Here is a 22,182-nt window from a genome sequence, read left to right on the forward strand (position 1 = left end):
TGCTCTAACTAAGTTTTAAAAATTATTATCTAGTTAGGTACTTACCAATGAAAGTTATTCCTTTGCACTTTTCCGTATTATTTGTATTATTTGTGCAATATCGTAACATACACGAAGGCATATTTGATGCGTTTCACTTTAAAAAAAATAAAAAATGAGCGTGCAGTTACGCCATATGGCGTATGTTGAGCGGAACATAAGTGATGTAGGCGGTGTCGTCTCCATATGTATATCTCAATGATCTCAACACACTAGATTTAAAAATCGGTCAGGAGCAAATTTTTTATACGTTATGTTACACAACATTTTAAATACCTACTTTAATAAGTAGCATTTCGAATCATACAGGTTCGGTAACGTTATGTTATATGTAATACACAAGTAAATCTTTGCTCGAAAATTTGCCGAAAGCGAGGCAGGAGGCTACATAAAGAATAATCATCATAAGTGGCACTTTACAATAAGTTGAACCTCAGAACCGTAAGGAGGGCAAGCACATTGAAGCAATAAAGTGCAGCGAAAGTGTTTGTCCGCCAAATGATAATCTGTATCAACAGCCCGGTACTTATGCAACGGCTGGGCCCAGAGCGCCATTCGCCAGCCCAGGCTTGACAGTAAAGAGTTGACGAGAGCCTCTAGTAGAAGGCGCGCATTTAGATAAACTGTGTATTTGTGATCTTTCGTGATTTATTTGTGAAAACATTATGAAGCTTAAAGCTTTAACGCTTTTTTTATTACTTGGATTTATCAAGACAGGTGAGGTTTTAACTTTTAATTAAATTTAATTTACCTAGTGGTTATTTATGTACCTATAGGTATGTATTATACAATTACATGGGCAGGTAAGTGTTGTTAAATTTAAAATTAATACTTACTGAATTAAAAGTGGATAAGTTAGGAAAAAAATGATAAAATATAATATAATAGTTAAGAAAAATTGACAAATATTTATAATCATTGATAGTTCATCAACTATAATATTATGTATATGGCGCACACCGGTTGACCTGAAGTGATGCTGTGACCGCGCGCTCTCCGCCCTCTATCTCGAAAACGGTTCACCGCATAAAAAAAAATTTAGACAAAATTAGTAGAGAATTTTGTACTCTACAATATTGATAATAAATGCAAATAGCAAAAAACCCATAGGAAATGAGATATTTCCGAAGAAAGCGCATACAACCGATTTTTGTGACCTTTGACCTTGAAATTTAATAGTTGCTTACACCCTACAATATACGCAGGTTTTGAGACAACTTTAAGGGTGTCAATATATGTACAAGTATTTACAGACTTACAGCTGGGTATCTCGATTTCCGAGATTCGTACCTAATTTAACCTTAAATGACTGGGCCATGAATCATGATCACAGAATACCTACTAACGCGTGGTCTATAAAGAAAGTCAAAATCGAGCCTAAAGGAAAACATAAGTTTACAGGTGAAGCTTGTAATAAAAGCGTTTTAAAAACTTTTTATATATTATATATTATTTAATTTTTAACCGATATTCCCAAAACAGACGGATGTTTCTCAATTCTTAGCGTATTTTCTGTTTTTATGGCTTAGCCTAGTATTTCGGTAAGAACGCAGCTGTGCCTTATAATTACACACATGACACAGGTACTAAACTCAATTAATGTATAATTATTAGGTAGGTAGTTAATGTCAATGGGGTCGAATCTAAATATGTTCGAAATAATTTTTAGATTATAATAATTACATATATATACATTTCAATAAATTACTCTTAAGATTTAACTTAGATATATTAAATTAATGATATATGTATATTTAACTGACTGCTAAAATTAACCTTATTAATTTATCATTAATTTATATTCATAGGTGAATTTAGTAATGCATTTTTTTTTATTCACTGATGATAGAAGGTTAGTTCGTACTAGAGGTCCGCGCCACGCCGGCGTGCCGCCGCCGAGAGACCCCGGCGCGCCGCCGCCGCCGCCGGGTCACAGAAAAATTGGCGCCGAGTTCAAATTTTGCGCGCGAACCATGTGTCACGCACGCGTTGTTGTCTACAACACGGCAACGTCGCATCGATATAGTAGACAATGTCTACTATATCGATGCCAGATGTTTTACTCCAAAAGCTAGCCAAAAAACACTCCAATAGATTTATTGATGAGGATGACGACGTCGCTCAAGAGTGTTGGAGATATTTGGCTACGGCTAACCCTTCAGATTTAGGAGATGTAGAGGACAACATTCTTAAGTTCTGGGAACAAAAAAAAGTTGTTTTTCCTTGGCTTGCCGGATTAGAGCGATCGTTTCTATCTATCTCAGATACAAGCACGCCAAATGAAAGGGTTTTTTCTGTAGCTGGGCTAGTCTTAACTGCGAAGAGATCGCGTCTAAATCCTGCAAAAGTTAACAAAATTATTTTTATCTATGATAATTATAAACATGATTTGTTACAAATCAGTAATATTCATTGCTATGCAGACGACAGTACAGGGGATGCTCTTTATCCCGGCCGTGCAAACACCTCAAAGGAAAGCCTCAATGAGAGTCGAAACAAACTTGTGTCTGAAGTCGAGTCTTCTCTCCAAGAAGTCTCGGATTGGGGCGAACTTAAATCTTGTCGAGTTCAATCCCCTAAAGACACAGGTTTGCGCGTTCACCGCTAAAAAGACCCCATTTGTCGTAGAACATCGGTTTAAGAGTACTCCCCTTAGTATATCGCTGAAAATCGGAATCATCGGAGTTGAAATCTCGAGTGACGTTCAATTCCGCAGTCATTTGGAAGCGAAGGCTAAATTAGCCTCGAAAAAACTTGGTGTGCTCAGCTGTACAAGGCTCAGGTGCGACCGCATATGGAGTACTGTTCTCATCTCTGGGCCGGAGCCCCACAGTATCAACTCCTTCCTCTTGACCGCATACAACGTCGAGCAGCTCGAATTGTCGATGACCGTAGGCTTTCCGATAGGCTCGATCCACTGTCAGTGCGAAGAGACGTTGCGTCTCTCTGTATACTGTCCAGAATCTACTATAGGGAGTGCTCTGAGGAATTGTTCCACCTTTTACCAGCCGCACAGTTCCACCACCGGACCACACGCCGTAAAAACCAGTTCCATCCGCACCATCTGGATGGTTGGCGCTCCACCACTGTCCGCTTCACCCGCAACTTCCTTCCGCGTACGGTGAAACTATGGAACGATTTGCCACCTGCGGTGTTCCCGAACAACTACGACATTGGGGCCTTCAAGAAAAGAGCTTATTTGTCCATAAAATGCCGGCAAAGCACCTGTAACACTTCTAGTGTTACAGGTGGGCGGTGGTGACCACCTAACATCAGGTGGCCCACCTGCTCCTTTGCTTGCTCTGACATAACATTGCCAATAAAATTTTTGGCAATACCCCGCCCACCCCCTAATAACTTTAAAAATAACTAGCCCACGCCGGCGACGCCGCGCCGCGCCGGGTGCCGCACCCGGCGCGCCGCCGCTGGGCTTTTGGACTGCGGCGCGGACCTCTAGTTCGTACCTACTTCGTTCCCCAAAAAACTTATTTCGAATATTCTTGTTTCTAGAATATTAAAAATTTGCAATAAGCTAGCATAGCGGCATCTCATTACATTATTTTTTACAAAAAATATAGGTAAGTACTCAAAACCTACATATTTTGTATTATAGACTTACGTCATAAATAGGAACATAATAATTTTGCAATAAGTACTTAACTTTCCATTTAAATACTTTCGATTTTACTTTTGCAAGCTTTCCTGTTTCTTGGTGTAGATGTAATAATCACCAGTCTTTGGTGGTTACTGGCTATCAAGTACGCAATACCAATCAACTTATATGTAGCTGTGACTGCTTGTGACATTTTGTCCCGCATCTGGGTTATTTTGGTTATATAAAGTGCTTTCAAGAGCAAGGATTGATGAAATCTTATAGAAGCTTCCATATGAAAGTTTAATGCGGGTCCTAGTTACGTATAGAGTAAGTACTTGCACAGATAATATTTAAATACTATATACTGGACTTGTAAGTTGTAGTTCCATCATTATTCATTACTTACATAATATTAGGTAGGTACTAAACATTTATACTGTGTGTAGCATGTGTGTTTAGTAGCATGATGCATATTGTAATGCATAAATAATTAGGTAAATCATTTGAGTGGATGGTTTCAGCATTGGTAGTCTCTATTACCTTCTTAGTGTATTTACTTCATTTACTCTTACGAAAGATTCATAGTCTACTTTTTATGCCTTTCTTGGTAAATTAGCCCATATTCAAATTTCTAATGACTGCGATCGTTTACATCATACCTAAATGTTTGATAAATAATAGATAAGAAAGAGATGTCTTAATTCAATAAACACAAAATTTTGCAGGTTTTAATATTATTAAATATACATATATTTTTTGGCAAAATTTTTGTCTTTTTATACAATAACTCATTCAGTTTTGATTTTAGAGTTCCTTGAAGTTCATTAATGATCAATCGGAGGGAGAAAATTCTAGAATCTTATATGACCTACCAATGGTAGGTCATATAAGATGTAGGCTACCATTATGTAGGTAAATGTTATTATATGTATAGAGAGATGGGTATGTTTATTATTATTCGTGTTGAGATTTGTTAAACCTACAGTCTACAGAACCTGCAGCTTGCAGCTGCAGATTATAATATGGTTATAGCACAGACTAATAATAATATACTACGTATGTTATAGCCAAGAAGCTTATATCTATAGCCTATACCTATAGGTTATAATAATTTATTTCAACAATTGAAATGGATTAAATAGGTAATACCACAGACTAATAATAATATACTACGTATACAAGTAATACCTAATATAAATATGCACATAATTCATAAGATTAATTATTATAGGCTATAATTATTTTTATGTGAAATGATATCATGGACATTGCGCACCAACAAATTGCCTGCTAAACAGTGTACATAATTTAAGTATCTAGTAAAATAAGACAAAACTAAGTCTACAAACAATTACGTAATTCAATTGATCTTGAGTTCTTAACGTCTCGTAAAAAATCAGTATCACCGACGGATCACGGAGATATCATGTGACGATTTTCCTGCCCTATCTAATAGAGAGCATTATGAAAATCTAAAATTAGATTAAAAACATATTTAGTTTACGAATGAATATAGCTAGGGAAATGCTATATTCATTCAATGTGTGAATAATTAAAAAACTAAATGCAAAAAAATAATGTTTAGTATGTTTAGTAAGTAGTTACCCTTACAACATATTTCGAAGATTACCGTAATAGTGACCTCACCTCCATAACCTTCAATGAAATTTCCTTCTAAAACCTTTCATTTTTGCAATATCAGTAGTAACTAAATGTAGGTAGATAATAATATGTTAAAAATAATTCATCGTACTCTTACATACCTATTTTTATTAACCGTCTATAAAATATAGTATAATACATAATTTTTATTTTGTAATATGGTAATATCGTATTCCGCCCGCGGCTTCGTATGCTTTATCTAAAACTTAACAAATTAGTTTTAAAGATTTAAGCATAATAGGTGATAATAGGGACCCCGTCCGACTGGGGCCCTTCCGTCCTCCTCCACTCAAGCGACAGCCCAAGCCGAGGTTTGAGATCCCCGTCAAGGGGGGACGCCCTTGCGCATGTCGCTACCAGGGTGAACCTTCACCTTCGGGCATCTTCTAAGGTCTTCTACATCTTAAACACGCGTCCGCGTTAAGATGTAGAAGCCCTTCTGCAGGCTAACATCGAGACACCACACAAAAAAAACTTTATAGGGACGGACAGAGCGAAATCGACTCTGTTTTATTCCGAATCTCGAATTTTTGAAATTCGACCAGTAGTTTCTAAGAAAAAACTCTACATCTTTTATTATACGGACCTACCTATAGATTTTCATTGTACGTAATTAAGTCTTAGTAAAAATAAGTTTAGATAATAAAAACCCTGTTAAACTTACATTTACATTAATACTATAATAGCACAATATTGCATCGTATTATACAATCTATTATCTACTACTCGCAGTAAGTATAATAAAATAATGTCTACATAACACTTTCAGACATAAATCTTGGTTTTATTGTACTCTTTCACTGTGTAGGTACAATTCATATGCTTATGTATAATTTGAAGTTTTAAATAAATAATAATTTTTATTAATAACAACAATACAAAACAATAATACCTAAATTAATTAAATTGAAAATAAATCATCACTCAGTCATCCAAAAGTTTCGGGATCCGAAGCGTGGTGGAGGGCGTGGTTTACAGTCAGGTAGAGACGGTGTCGGATCCGGCACCTTCGAGTGGCAAGGGCAGGGCTCCGGTGGTGGAGGTGCAACACGGCTCTTATGCACCCGAGCACGACAAAAGTATCCAAAATCGGGTCTTTTCATACATAACTTCTCATCCATGCATTTGTCAAATACGGCTTGTGTTTTTCGACAAACCGAGAACGAGAAATCCCCAGAACTTTTATCTATACACTGGGCATATTGATTAAATTCGTGCTTACAATTATTCTTTACTTTTTTAAAGAATTGTAGTGTACATGAAGTCACCAGTTTACCTAGGTCTACACAAACTCTAGGATCCCGAGACTCAAACCGACATAGCATAAACTCGTTGTTGATAGCTTCGCAATCCTTGCCAAGATATGGAGCAGCAGCCATTAATGTTGGTGTTGATAAATTTACCTCTGGAACGGTGAGGGTTTTAAATTCAGGCAATTGGATGTCATTTGTGATAACCATGATTAATTCACCTAAGGGCAAAACTGATTTGTGTGAATTCTCTCTTCAAGTAAGAAGATTTCGTTTGTTGGAGATGTCAATATTCAAACTCTTATCAAACTTAAATAAATCATTTTTGTGTCAACTATGACGTATTTATTAATTTCTTTTATTACGTAATATCATTGTGTTAGGAAACCATAAAGTTATAATACCTTACTATGTCATCTTGTAGAGCTTGTGAGCTTATAGGTAGTAAGTAGTAAGGTAGGTACTCTATTATTTTGACCTTTAATAACCCAACTTTTAACGGAAGCATCAGGAAAAAATTGGATCTGTATGTAGGTACTTAATTAATTTTTATACAACTCTAATACCTACTTGACACGTGTCGAAGGAGACCTTATAAAATATCGTTCAATAATTTTTCTTACTTGCCTTCAACATGTTTGTCTCATAATACGGTAATACCTACTTATTCTATTCTTCTCTGTCGGGTAAGAAAATTAGCATTATTAATTACTAGCTGTGACGCGCGGTTTCACCCGCGTGGCTCCGCTCCTGTTGGTCTTAGTGATGATATATATTATTTATAGCCTATTTATTCATATATTAATGAGCTATCTAACACCGGAAAAAAATTTCAAATCGGACCAGTTTTTCCTGAGATTAGTGCGTTCAAACAAACACTCTTTAGCTTTATAATATTAGTATATACATAATAGATTAATGAAATTTCCATCTGTTTCACTGCTTCTTATTCTTTATAGACTGAATAGTTAGGTATTAAGGTCAGCCTTCTTTTTCAATTTTTTTTCTGGTCCGCATTAATAATATTGATATTTTAAATTTTTACTAAAATATATGAATATATTTCCATTTCTCCTTAATTTTATGATCTAATTCGAGGAAGTAGATTTGAGTGGTTGATCAGATTTTGAAAACAATGAACGAATATAGACGCGGTCTAAATATTATCTTAACCACATAACTGTACCGGACGGATACTTTTATGTTTTCAACTTAAACATGCGTTGTGTTACCTAAATTTTAAACAGAACATTACGTAAATATTGCAATAGAAGGTAGGTACTAGGTACGTAATCTTAGCTACAACCAATGCTTAAAATTATCCGAAAAGAAAAAAGAATGTAAGCACCTAATCGTAAGCGTTATCAATTACTTATCAAATTATACGTGTAATTGAGTCACGACTTACGTGTTGTTATTTAATTTAGGTAAGGAAATAAGTAAAATAAGCTACTGGAAGAGACAAAACCTTATTGTTATTTATATACATACCTAAATATTTATAATTATTTTAAACATGGGTTCAGGAATTCACATCCCTAATGTCGACTAACTTACAAGCGATCGGATTGCATATCGCCTCATATCGCACATCTTGCTTGCTGTATCCGATTACTATCGACCTCGCTCGAGCTGCATTTAAATTCAACAACGAAGGTCTCAAAGTCAATTCCTAAACGAGAGTACTACCTATACCTACCCATTACCCAAACGTTTCGGTTAGTTTCTATGTACTTAGTAACTATAATTAATAATAAGTAGGCTATATTAGACTATTAGTTACTAGTAGATTAATAACACTGTTAATTGGTTTCGTTTTCGTATAATATATTTTTACATACCTACACAATAGAAATGTTGGTTTAAGATATTACCATAACATTAAATGATTCATTTTTATTCAGGTCACTCCCAATCACTACAATGTCCGAAGGTGCGCACAAGTAGCGGATGGTTGGATCTCTTCCCATTGCCTTGCAAAAAGCACACGGAATGTAGTCTCATGGGAGCACAACAGCTTTGCTGTAAGGGGTTCTGTACAAAGGGCGTACCAGGCGCCGCTAAGTTACGGTGAGGTTTATATATAACAAATCTGTTTAGTGTTTACCAATTTAAGAAATAATTATACTTAATATCTTTTAATTCATCTACAGAAGAATATATTTTAGTGTAGGTACTGAAGTACGTTTTTGTCTAGTCAATATGTTAGTTTCATTTTAGTTACTTGTTTTTTCTTTATATCTTAACTACTCTGCTTGGAGTTAGATTTCATCATTCCATGAGATCAGTAAAAAAACAAAATTGCTAGGATATCCTCGCAATGTTGGTTGTTCTTGTACCTATCGAAAAACTAGCTTTTCACCTGCGGCTTCTACACTTTATAGGATAGTTTTCTTATTTTATGCGATCTCAATGATACACTAAATTTAAAGTTGCATTAAAGGCTCATAACCACCAGCCTATAGGTAGTTACTTAACTAATATGTACCTACCTTACTACCTATAGGCACAGCTACTAATAATAATATATACTACGTATACAACTATAGGTATAGCCTCACTTACACCAATTAAGTTGTAATTTATTTCAATTATATCAAGTAGGTATACTTACAAGCTGTTTATCTAAAAGTAGGTAATATATAAATGATCAAATAATCACCGGGTCCTAAAATTATACAGCAATTTGCCAGTTTTAAAAGTGAGTGGCCAGGGTTCAGGTTAAGGCCATTCACCACCGGACCTAGCTAATTTCTTAACTAAGTTGTAGTTAATTTATTTAATTTTATTATGATTCTAATTCAACCTTAGAATTCAACCAATATTGTACCTACCATTAAATTGCCTCTTATTTTACGAAGACTAACTTTGTATTCAATTTGTGTCACATTTAGGTAATTTGTGTGAAGCTTGCAATAATCGCCTAATTAGTTTATGATTTCAATAGAGATGCTAATTGTGTAAGTAGTTACATTTATATAATAAATTTTAATGAAAGACATTTTTTTACTTATATCGAAAACGAATTTAAAAAACTATAAGTTGCAGATGGAAATAGACATAACTAGCTAAGATTTTAAAGTTTGCTTTACTTTTAGATAAACGAAATAGGTACCTAACCACATAACAAGTTTAGCAGCTGAAGCCGTAGGTTTTCACTGAATGACCGTATTAATAGACCTTGTCATAATATTTATTTAGAGTTTCACTCGTATTACCTTTTGCAAGAAGTTTAAATATATTAAAAACAGAGACATTTTCTTAGAATAGTTATAGTAGTAATGGTAGTAACTAAGTAGGAAGATGATATCATTATTATCAAATTTTGGAATGCATTAGTTTAGAAGTTGTTAGAAGCACCGCTTATCACTATAGCGCTTTCGTAGTTCGGACATCAATCGTAATGTAATATTTTAGAAGCACCGAGGCGAGTGTACTCGAGTTGAGCACCAGCACAAGCACTAGCACCACCACTAGCACAACAACAACAACCACTACTACCACTACAACAACTCCAAGTACCACCAGTTCAACCACCACTACCACGACTACGACGCCGAAGCCCACGACGACTTCGACGGAGCCACCGAGACCGTTCCTGCAGATATTACCCATCCAAACAACGCCTAAGAGTAGCGCTCCAGCTAAATTAGGTAACTAATGGTGTCTTGATTTTGTTATTTTCCTATATATTTTTAACGCAAAAGGGGCCTCTCGATATAGTACCTAAGTAGGTACATAGTGTGTACTTATAGTTTCCTTAATGTCTGCTTCTTAATCGTTACACAAGTTATCAATAGAGCTATAAATCTCTATTTCATAACCGAAATGGAAAAACTTAAAGATTTCAGCTGCCTACTGTATGTCTTTGCTAATACATACATGATTCTACATTAAACAATTTTTACAGGCAAAAGCCAAAAGTACGTGTGCCCAAAGTCAATACCAACAGTGCTGTTTCCACTCCTTTGTGAGAACAACTCGCAATGCCGCGCCAGCAGCGGGCCCGACCAGGTGTGCTGCCAAGGGCAATGCGTGAAAGGCGTGCCAGCCCCACGACCTACTGTCAAGGAACAATCACACCAGCGTATGATATAATTTTATTACTTAACAATAAACGTCCAAACACGTTAATCTCGAAATAATGTCCAAATTGTCTTCCGCGTATGCATACAATTATATCACTTTCAAATTAATTAATTCATATTGCTAACCACTTGCTAACAGAATCTGTGCATAACTATATTCAGCAATAATTTATTTGACGTTTCCTGTTCATGATATATAACTAGGTAGTAGGTACAGGTAGGGCATTGGGTTTATTATTTTCATTTTAATTTTATTCTATTAACATTTTTCATCAATTTAAACAAACTAGTTAATACAATAATAATATGTAGGAACAAGAATTATTATTGGCAGTTAATCTCTAATTTCAAAATAATCGTTACAATTAATTTAAGTTTCTCAATAATCAGCTATCCTGGGCGTCATTCCACGTGAATGTCCCGCCACGCCGCTGGGCGAGCTGCTGTTCGAAGTACAATCATGCAAGACGGACGCTGACTGCTGGCCGCGCGTGTGCTGCCCCGACGGCACCCGCTCCTACTGCCGCACGGCACGAGCTCGCCTCGACCTTGTTCCAGTGGCCAATAGGATAGAGGCTCGTTAGTATATTTTTTTCATAGCAGGAAAAATCTTGTAGAACAGTAGAACTCTAGCCTCTAGGGAATCCCCGAGTAAGGTTACACACAAACAAATTACAAAATACATAAAAGTGGATTAGACGCAATTTAAAGAATTAAATAATACATTCGTAACGGCTTCCGTAATACAAGTTATGTAACAACTGCGTAGGTTTTTAGTTGCCTTTATATTATTTAATTAAATTTGGTTTAAATGAAAGTTTAACGAAAGAATTCTTCTGTGTACTTGCAGTTGGGTACGTGCACAGATAATAATTTAGTGGGAATATCCGTTCAAATACGTACGGTCTATGTCCCTATTTGGAAACCTCTGCTTCTTTATAGGAAAGAGAACCATTTTCTATAATAATGTAGACCTGTTACCGATCTATGTTAAGTAAGCTGGATAATATATAATATAATGGATCAGAAACCTTGTTACTTTTTTTTTAATTTTGTACCTACCCACGTAAAAAACCACAGATCTAAAAAACAGTGTCGAATTGTGTACTAGTTATGGTCAGGGTTACTAAAGTTCAAGACGACAATGAATTGAGGGCCATTTTCACGTTTATTTTTAAAATCTCTCTGATTATGACCACCTATTCTCACCAAAAACTATAGAAACTCTACTTCTCTCGCTTCATAATTAACTTATTGACATGATAACCGATAACCGCGCTCCATTTAATGAATTGTGTCGTTTAAATTATAGTGAATTTATTTAAATTCAAATAAATAGGCACAACTGCAGCAATGGAGAACTCTCTTTAGATTCTATAATTCTGTTAGATGCGAGGAAAACTACATATCTTACTTAGTGTACAATTTATTGAAGGCTGCTACATAATATGCTGGACGTTGGCTCCAGCACTTTTACTGTCTATTTCAACTTGATGGTGACTTTCTTTTTTTTTCCAGCAATAAGAATGTTGGAGTCTTACCTTCAATGCTCACCACCGCCGCAATTCGACTCGTTTCCTCAGAAGTGTCAATCTAGCGTGGACTGCTTCCCTAACTTGTGCTGTGCAGAAGGTGGCAAGAAGCATTGTAGACCCCCACAGCGTAGTTTCTTGTCATTATTAGCTGGTGCGGCTCAGGTAATGAATATCTATAAAACTTATAATCCTACTCCTACTTAACTAATATGTATTATAAAATATGCGAAGTAACCTCTTAAGGCTTTGTCAGATAGGACGCGTATTTTAGCGCTGCGTAGTAGCGCTGCAGCGTCCTGTTTTAACGTCGCGCGAGGCTTCGTCAAACAGAACGCTTTAGCGCGCGTTAGGACACAGCAATTGATATTATTAAAGCTGCATGTTGTTTACATAATTATTACTTACGAACAAAACAAGGTACAGCGATATTAACTCCGGAGTCGGAAGAATTTTTTACTTACCAGTTTCATTAATTTCTTCTCCGATTTGTGCCCACAATTTTGCCTTCATTGATATATCTTTATAGTTTATATGAACTATCCTTCGTATTATATAAGCATGGATATTTTCTAACCAATTCTATCAAATTTTCGGTCATTATGCAGTATTTTATTATTATTTTACGCCTATTAACTCCGACGCTAAAATAAAATTTGTAAAAAAATACAACACCCGACGTTAAAGCGTCCTAACGCCGCGACAGAGCGTTGCGTACTGCTAGCGCCGGCGCTCTGTTTGACAGTATTCTACGATGGTAGTAGAACACATCTTAGCGTCATAGCGCGGCGTCAACTTAACGCTCTGACGCGCGCTAAGTACGCGTCCTGTCTGACAAAGCCTTTACTCTGTCTGTCTCTTCTTCATACTTAAACCACTGAACCGTTTTAGAAGAAATTTAGTACAGAGATAGATTGAAACCTGAGAAAGAACATAGCATAGATTTTAGACTTTTTATCGGAACGCTTTATTTAGTAGTCAAGTAATTTGCAAGAACAAAAATATACAGAAGTGTATACCTACTTATTGATCAATATATGTACCTGTATGATTCCCAATTTAAAATCTTTTTTTGTTTGTTTCAGAGATTCGGATAAGAAGTACAGGATAGAGTTAGTCATAAAACGTGTATAGATTAAGAAATTATATGTAAATTATTCAAATATGTGATATTTTTGTACTTTCGAAATTAAAATGTTATTAAAATATACAGTTGTTTTTTTTGCTTATGTTACGGCATGAATAAAGTCTATGCCGTTTCCAAAAAACCGACTGACTTACGTTTCTTATGTTTGGTACGTAAGTACATGCAAATGTATACTGGGTTTATCGCGTGTATAATATTATATTACCCTCACAAAAAAGGCGAAATATCAAATTCTGTATGGATTGATCAATGGCAATCAAATAATTTTAACTCAAGCGTAGAGTGAAGGTACCTTCTAGGGAAGCGCGTTCCATCTTAGACCACATCTCAACATCAGGCGAGATTGTGGTCAAGCGCTTCCCTATTACCAGTAAAAAAAAAATCCTACTAATATTATAAATGCGAAAAGTACCTATGTTGTTACTCCTTCACGCAAAAACTGCTGAACCTATGTTCATGAAATTTGACACACATATTATGGTAACATAGGATAGTTTGTTATCTCGAAAATCCCTTGGGAACAGGAACTATGTGGGTTTTTTTACGAGGCGAAAAGTAGTATGTATTGGTACATTATATACATATTATGTATTATCATACAAAAAAGCCTACTTAGATTCCCAAAGGAGTCAAAAGAATATCTTATTTCAACATTTTAAAGTATCATAGATTTCCTTTCATCAAGTTTGTTATAGACTTCATACTTAGCCGTTAAGATGCATTCAATGTACAGGTGCAATATTAACAGATATTTCAATTTCCAAGTGTGGTTACAAGCTAATTTCAAAACACTTTGAATGCAGTTCTTTCTTTTCAAAGTAAATTATGTAATGATTTATTAGTATAATTTTCTTCAGTATTAACAGTATCTTCCTTCTAAGAGCTATTGCAAAATCACTTATCACTCTGTATCTCGAATTTTAAAAGTATCCAATAAAAGTGTTTTACTTGTCCCTTATTTTCAATGTTTATATCTATATTTAAAATAGATCAAATAAAATTATACCGTGGTCTGCTTCAATATCTATGTACGCAATACTGGGATAAACTGCATTAGCACAAAATATAAAAATTATTTAACTACATTATAATAGCAGTTTTTTTTACATATTAACTGATTTCCAAAGGAAAGGACTCAACATTATCAATTTAAATCAATTGGCTCTTTTTACCTCTATTTTGGTATGGAGATGTTGAAAAATTAAACACAAAATGGGTTTTAGAATTTATTAACCTAATCTCCAAACATTTAGTCCAGCTGAAACAAATAAAAACAACAATTAGAAACACTTTAAACAGATGTCAAAAAAATAATTAACAGGGAATAACTATATTATAATTCATCACTAACTTATAAATTATAAAATATTGTTGTTAATTATATAAAAATAGTTAGTTTTAGCCCAAAATACACATTGCCTATGTTTCAGACAATAACAAATACATTCTCTTTCAACTATTTTATCTTTTCCCTCCTAATTTATTTCCATTATACTGTATTTAATATGTATGAATCTTAACAAATAATTTTTAGCAGCTAAAAAGTTGACCAAGTATCTAATATGAATAAAAATAATAAAGTTAATTTTTGAATGTTATTAACTAGTCACATTTTGAATGTATAAACTCAGAAAATTTCAATAATAATAAGATAGATAATACAACAAATGTTATTTGAATTAGTTATTATATATTATAAGTTGATATAATCTACTGAATTCATTCATATGTATGTAGATATGTGGACAGCAGTTATTTAAATGGTTATCTTCAAACATCTACTCTAAACAGAATGACAATCCTTACCTTCTTGAATCCTATGTCGTGAGCGTACTCCCTGAAACATTGTCGGCAAATGTTCAGTCCATATTTGCGGATAAGACCGTGTCTGTTGGAGCAGGCGCGGCTGAAAGCAATTAGTTTTGAATGAAACACGTGTTCTAACCATATTTTAGGTGGATAGTTTATACTATTTTAAGGGACCGCTCAAGAGAATAAAACATAACTTACCATGACCGTGATCCTTGTCCGTATTTACGGGGGTGAGAATACCATATATTTTCGTGACCCATTTTTAATTATTTGAGTTTCGAGCGAGCTTACGCGCAAAACACGTTCAAAATGGCGAACTTCACCGAAAAAAGAGATTGACATTTGAAGGACAAAGTAGTCTATGGCCAATTCCACCACTTTCTGTCAGTGTCAAAATTCTATAATCTATAATTATTACATGGCAATATTTAATTTTAATAATAAAATATTAGATACTCAATACAATAGAATAACTTAAGAATTGCAGAAGATTAATATCTATTTATTCTTTGTTAGTTTTTTTATGGTTTTCTAATATTATGATCACATTAAGATTATTCAAAGTAAACGTCATCTTGTCACGTCTTGTCATGTCAATTTGTACGGATTTGAAGTCAAAGACAAATTCCAATTTACAAAGGTGACCGCAAAGACTAGGTGACCGATCATTGAACTTTTGAAAAGTTGTTTTTTCACTTACCGCCACCGGCTCGTGTAAATTAGTTAAAATTAAACTCCATAATGGGGTTTATATATGGTATTTTTAAAAGAAGCTTTAAATTTATTATATATTTAACACTAGTGTTAACTTTTATAGTTCTAATACCGAATTTACCACCATACACTAAGTTTTCACACATCCAGTAAGTTAAACCTGCACATAGCCTGAATCTCAAATACCGTTAACCTACCCATAAAAAATTATCTACATGTACTCTTTTTTGTAGATTAGCACCGGAACAGGAAAGAATTGGAGCTTTAGCACCAAATGATGCTCTAAACAATATTCAAAAGTTGTATGAAGGTAAAATATTGGGCCCAGAAGCATTTCAAATATGGAAAAATGAACTTTACACCTCTTTAGCCACGGGGGAAATAGTAAAACTTTCGCCAGGTGGCCATGTAACATTTGTTACTAAAATTGGTAAACCTTGCAGTAAGTATATTTATTTATTATAATATAATAATACAATGTGATTGAGTTGTATAACATAACTAAAAAGTACTTTTATTTATAAATAGTTTAAAATTTAATTTCTATCTTAAATAATTTGTTTTAGATGGCCTGATACAAGAACATATTTGTGGTAGACCTCTAGGTTTTTATATTGATGAAAAGAGTGGTGCTTTGTATATAGCAGATGCATATTATGGTATTTGGAAAGTGGATATTAAAACAGATAAAAAACAGCAATTGGTTTCACCAAATGTACCTATAGATGGTAAAAAACCACAGTTCTTTAATGCAATCACATTAGATAAAAATGGGGGTGTTTACTGGACAGATTCCAGTAGTGACTACACATTAAAAGATGGAGTTTATGTTGGTTTATCAGACCCTTCTGGCAGGTAATTACTTTTCTTTAAATATTGAGTTAAAAAAGTGTAAACAGTATCATTGATTATCAAACTCATAACATAAACAATAAAAAAGATAATTATTATTTAATATAAATATACAGGATTTAACATGGTAGAACAATATATTATATAAACAAAAATGTAAAATTTTAAATATAAAATGAATTATCTAATACCAGTCCAATTGTTATCACATACTCTATTTGTATAATAATAACATAGTACTACTTTACTACTTGTCAGGCTTTTCTATTACAACCCAGCGACAAAAGAAAATAAGGTTCTTCTGGATAATCTTTGGTTTGCGAATGGTGTTACCCTGTCGCCGGATGAGAGCTTTATCATAGTTGTGGAGACATTAAAACAAAGATTACTTAAATACTACATAAGTGGACCAAAAAAAGGAAAGTCGGAAGTATTTGTGGATGGATTACCTGGTAAGTATATTCTATACTAGGTTTCCGCCCGCGGCTTCGCCCGCGCAATCAAAGAAAAACCCGCATAGTTCCCGTTCCCGTGAGATTTCCGGGGTTGCGTCATTTTCCCGGGATAAAAAGTAGCCTATGTCCTTTCTCCGGTATCAAAATATCTCCATACCAAATTTCATGAAAATTGGTTCAGTAGTTTAGGCGTTATTGTGTAACAGACAGACAGACAGAGTTACTTTCGCATTTATAATATTATATTATAAGTATGGATTTTAAAACCATTAAATAATTGAGAACCACAGTATAGAACTTGGCAATGTTTTCTATATATATTTGTATGTATCCATTATCATTAACCACATTGATGCATCCTGGTGATCTACATACAGTCTTAACATGCACAACAACATCATAATGGTAAACAAAAGAACTGATTTCTCATAAAGTTTGGTAGGTATGCTGCCATACATACATATAAAAGAAAACTGCTGTTCTATTTTTATTAAAATATTAGTAACATAAAAGCCCTTAAGTGTTATTGAGTATAATAATATTTATTGTATTATTTATGGAAGAGCTAAAGCATACAAAATCTGAGATGCTATAAAGAGCTTGTTGTTAATTGAGGTGATATGTATTACATGCATTTTATTTACACTGTATCTAGATTAACAGAGTGTATATAACACATAAATATTTACACCCCTTGGCAAGTTCAGCTTAGGTAATATACTATTATTTCTTGTCATATATAAAATAACTAGCCGCTCCGCGCGGTTTCACCCCCGTGGCTCCTCTCCTGTTGGTCGTAGCGTGATGATTTATAGCCTATAATAGCCTTCCTCGATAAATGAGCTATTTAACAACGAAAGAATTTTTCAAATCGGACTAGTAGTTCTCGAGATTAGCGCGTTCAAACAAACAAACAAACAAACTCTTCAGCTTTATAATATTAGTATAGATTGGTTATAAATTAAGTTTGAACCTTGAACTTCATATCAAAAAAGATTGTTTGAACTGCATTTAATAATAAATATGATAATGTGTTTATCCTTCAAAGAGGGCATATTTAAATTCCCCTATCACTTATGTATTTTAGCTATTAGTACAATATATGTGTAATGTTTAAAGGGGTTTTGAATAATATAAAACATGAAACTGCACCCAGCATAAGAGTGGTGGTAATTTAATAAATATCCAGATAAATAGAAAATTAATTAAATTTTATAACTGAGCTTTCTAATTCTCTCAGCCCATGTGTTATAAATTAAAGAAAATTAAGTTTTTAATTAAGCTTTATTTCGGACAGAATTATGCCATAGCCCATTACTATTTTTATTAAAGTCGAGCTCACCCTACACCTACACTATGACGATTTACCGAAAGTCTACAGTCGGTGTAAACACCTACATAAATTAATAAGTAATAATATCAAGCTTTATATTTATTTATTCAAATTCACTATATCAAATACCTACATTATAATGTCTCATCAATATTAATGAAGGTCTCATTATAAATTGTTGAAACAATGGCTAAAGGAAATTACGTTGGTCCAATATAATACAAAGTCTGTAACTTCGTCGTGGTTATGAATAAATCTGTCAAATCAATATTTATATAAGTAGTATTCATGATTTTAAATTCAATTTATAGCAAAGGAATGGTATGGCACATGTAAAAAAAATGATTTAAATGCAACACGGTCGATCAAACAATCGCTTTATCATATACACTTGTATCATTCCTACACAAACCATGAACGTGATTTGAAAAGCAGACCAGACATCGACAATAAATGTATCTTCTAATGCTATGTAGCTGTCTCTCGTCTTTGTTGCACTATAAATGTCTAACATATGGCGAGCACGCACAACGTGATTGAGGACACGCATTAAACATTCAATTATTTTCGATACATCCATTGTATACTCTTCACCACTTGCATGGGTTCCAATCCACTCGACTACCTCGCTTTCTTCATACTCTTGACCATTATTATCAACCGCATTGACCGTCGCTTCTTCGTTTTTCTCTTTATCTTCAATCACTACGTAAAAATACACAAGTTTGGAATTCATTACGCTATGTGTATTGTCTAAACAAAACACGAAATCTCCACTGTTTTCCAAGTCCATTATAATAGAGTTTTGTGTCTTCTTATGTTCGGCAATAATTTTGTTGCCCTTGGGATCGAAGACATCAACAGATATATCTAAATCGCCATGCTGTCCATCCAATACTTGATAATAAAACTCCATGATCTGACCCGCTTGACCCTTTTCGAAGATGCAGGTTCTTGTTCCTGCATCGATTCGTATGTTTACGTCAGATTCGAATATTGCTTGAGTCGCTATAAGTTTACATGTTATTAACAGCACTCCTAATTGTAGCAGATCCATGTTAATAACGATTATAACTTGTAGAAAATTTAACCAAAATGTTGTATGGAACTCGTATAATATTTGTTCAGGTGTTACGAGTGCTTTCGACACTGTCTATGCTAATATAAATATTATCAAGAGGAAATATTTTTCTTGTTGCGATTAAAAACTAATCGATAGATAAAAAATAGAAAGCTCAAGAAATATAAAGAAAGCTAAAGAAATATAAATATAAACAATTTTTTCCCTTAATGTATATTTGTTACAAAGAAGTATGTATTACAGGTACCCCCGACAATATTCGTGCTCTACCTGACAAGTCTGGTATACAGATAGCTTTATATTCTGCTTCTGATGAGAACAACCCAATCTTATCAAGACATTTAGCAAGTTTACCGACATTCAGAAAGCTCCTTGCACGTGTATCGCGACTGATTGAAATACCATTTGAGTACCTGAACAGTCAATTCCCTAACCCAATCTTTGAAGAGGCTGTATATAAAGTAAGTATTTAATTGAGTAGTCATTTTTTATCTCTGTTTTACTAAACTAAATTTAATCCGTCAGTCCTCGGATCACAGACACAATAGAAAATCTATTGTGTCTCGGCCCGATCGGGCCGCTCGGTGGTCAATGGGTTAAAAAATATATTATATAATTTAATAAAAATAATATATTTTATATTAATATATAATTTTATTTTAATTATACAATCGTATATATATATATATCGTATAATAAAAATAAAATTATGGTATTTAAAAAAAATCACAAGTAAAAATTTTGAGTCATAGAATACAAGCTGTATAAAATGAAAAGTTTGCTAATTACATAATTTTTTAATTTCCCTTTCAGATTGGTCATATAGCAACCGTGACGCCAGTGGTCCCTGATCTTACCGCCTTATTGATAGCCGATTGGAATGGAAACATCATTAGCTCTTTTTATAACACAGACAGAGGTGTTAAACATATTAGCGATGCTATTGTATTTGATGACAAACTTGTATTAGGATCACCACACAAACAAAACTTTGTCGCAGCTGTGCCAATACCAGAAGCAATTAAAAAGGCATATTTATCAAATGATTTAAAGAAAGAGATACCTAAAGTTAAAGATACACCTGTACAGAAGCCAACTACTACTACTACTACTCAAAAACCTACTACAACTACAACAACACAAAAACCAACAACTACTACCCAAAAACCATCAACTACTACTACAACCCAAAAACCAGCAACTACTACGACTCAAAAACCTACAACAACTTCAACTACTGAAAGACCAACAACAACTACACAGAAACCTTCAACGAAACCAATCCCGCAGCAAAAAGTTACCCCTTCACCAAAGGAGCCTGAAGTGAAACAAAAAAAGGTTGATAATATTGAGAAACCTACGAAAAAAGACACACCACAGCAAAAACAACCAGAAAACAAAAAAGAGTCTCAACCAAATGTAGCAAAGGAAACGAAACCTAAACCTAGTGCAGAAAAACAAAATTCTCCATCAAAGCAAGCAGAGTCTAAGACTAGTGATAGTGGCAAAGCCCAGAAGAAAACAGATGAGAAACCAATAAAGAAACAAAAGGATGATAAAAAGAAAGAAGAAAATACTCCTAAGAAAGAAAAACCTGTACCAAACGCCATACCGATTGTAGAAGAAATCGTTTCAGACACAGCAAAACCAAATAAAGATAAATTAAAGGTTATCAAAAAAAGTGGACCAGAAGAAATTCCAAACCCTCACATATAAAACAGGTTGTGTTACTCTTAATAATATTCTCATTAATTTTAAATAATCACTCATTAATCTCATGTGGGATCTCTCACAAATAAGTATGTATGGTAATGGATTTTTAAGACATTTTTACATTCCATTTTATAAATCGTAATTTATTCTTTTTTGGTGTAATCTTTTTAAATTTTGGTGTAAGATATTCTAGGATATAAGTATTCACAATTATCTCATTAAGAACATGACACATTGAGTGCAATATATTGTGATGTTATACACTTGATTGTTCAAACACATTACACTTTCATGGTTGTATCTTTTATTGTATATTGGAGGATTGGTAATCGCTACAATTTTTAATTTTATTCTTTACCTTCATATTCTTTAATGTCTATTAAAGTTGTTGTTTAGTATTGTTAGAGATACATTATTTATACATCTGATTCTTATAGATATTTACACCCAAATATTTTTCATAACAATTTTACACATTTTTAAAGTTTATAAAAATATTTATAGTTGTAAACTAGAGGCAATAAATTATGTTTTTCAATCCGTCGTTTTAATTGAATAAAGCCCGTTTCCATAAGGAATTGATTTCGTAATTAATAATAAGAATAAGTAATATTATAGACGAATTTATAATTCCTATTATTACTTATTATTAATCCCTTTTTATCTGAATAAATTATATTAATATTTAAATTATTGCTATGTAACTCAAATAAGTACTACTTGTACTTCAATATTCGAAATCTGAATCATCTCCGAGTAAGTATAAATTATTTTAAATACAAAAAAAAGACGTGTGGCACTCGGGGACTGCCGCGGTAAAGCTATTGCATAGCATGCCTTCAAGCCACACCTCCGCGCCCGTCGGAGTGGGGAGCGTGAGGTTTTTTTCGTTACGGAATTTCTGGATTC

General features: G+C 33.8%; 4 protein-coding genes and 1 pseudogene across 4 annotated transcripts; 2 read left to right on the plus strand and 3 right to left on the minus strand.

Annotated features, from left to right (window-relative positions):
• The first annotated feature begins 520 nt into the window (after positions 1-520).
• LOC149480540 (uncharacterized) lies at positions 521-13,374 on the plus strand. Its single transcript, XM_089706897.1, has 7 exons — positions 521-756; positions 8,451-8,616; positions 9,964-10,199; positions 10,457-10,633; positions 11,025-11,213; positions 12,153-12,331; positions 13,252-13,374. Exons 1-7 carry the CDS (start codon positions 705-707, stop codon positions 13,261-13,263), a joined length of 1,011 nt encoding a protein of 336 aa, XP_089563023.1. The 5' UTR covers positions 521-704; the 3' UTR covers positions 13,264-13,374.
• LOC149480541 (NADH dehydrogenase [ubiquinone] 1 alpha subcomplex subunit 8 pseudogene) lies at positions 5,604-8,228 on the minus strand (annotated as a pseudogene).
• Positions 13,375-14,526: 1,152 nt separating the features above from the next.
• Positions 14,527-15,484, minus strand: RpS29 (ribosomal protein S29). Its single transcript, XM_089706373.1, has 3 exons — positions 15,324-15,484; positions 15,120-15,219; positions 14,527-14,571 (listed from the first exon to the last, which is right to left on the minus strand). Exons 1-3 carry the CDS (start codon positions 15,383-15,385, stop codon positions 14,563-14,565), a joined length of 171 nt encoding a protein of 56 aa, XP_089562499.1. The 5' UTR covers positions 15,386-15,484; the 3' UTR covers positions 14,527-14,562.
• Positions 15,485-15,788: 304 nt separating this feature from the next.
• On the plus strand, positions 15,789-21,811 carry LOC149480543 (adipocyte plasma membrane-associated protein Hemomucin-like). Its single transcript, XM_089706977.1, has 6 exons — positions 15,789-15,988; positions 16,073-16,281; positions 16,406-16,694; positions 16,950-17,143; positions 19,804-20,021; positions 20,374-21,811. The coding sequence occupies exons 1-6, from the start codon at positions 15,867-15,869 to the stop codon at positions 21,274-21,276; spliced, it is 1,935 nt and encodes a 644-aa protein (XP_089563103.1). The 5' UTR covers positions 15,789-15,866; the 3' UTR covers positions 21,277-21,811.
• LOC149480544 (transmembrane emp24 domain-containing protein 5-like) lies at positions 17,879-19,619 on the minus strand. Its single transcript, XM_089706978.1, has one exon. The coding sequence runs from the start codon at positions 19,534-19,536 to the stop codon at positions 18,826-18,828; it is 711 nt and encodes a 236-aa protein (XP_089563104.1). The 5' UTR covers positions 19,537-19,619; the 3' UTR covers positions 17,879-18,825.
• Positions 21,812-22,182: the final 371 nt, after the last annotated feature.

This window comes from Colias philodice, chromosome 18 (genome assembly GCF_061535455.1).
Source record: "Colias philodice isolate Cphi_HAF_F1 chromosome 18, ilColPhil1 Martin Lab GWU primary, whole genome shotgun sequence".
NCBI lineage: Eukaryota > Metazoa > Arthropoda > Insecta > Lepidoptera > Pieridae > Colias > Colias philodice.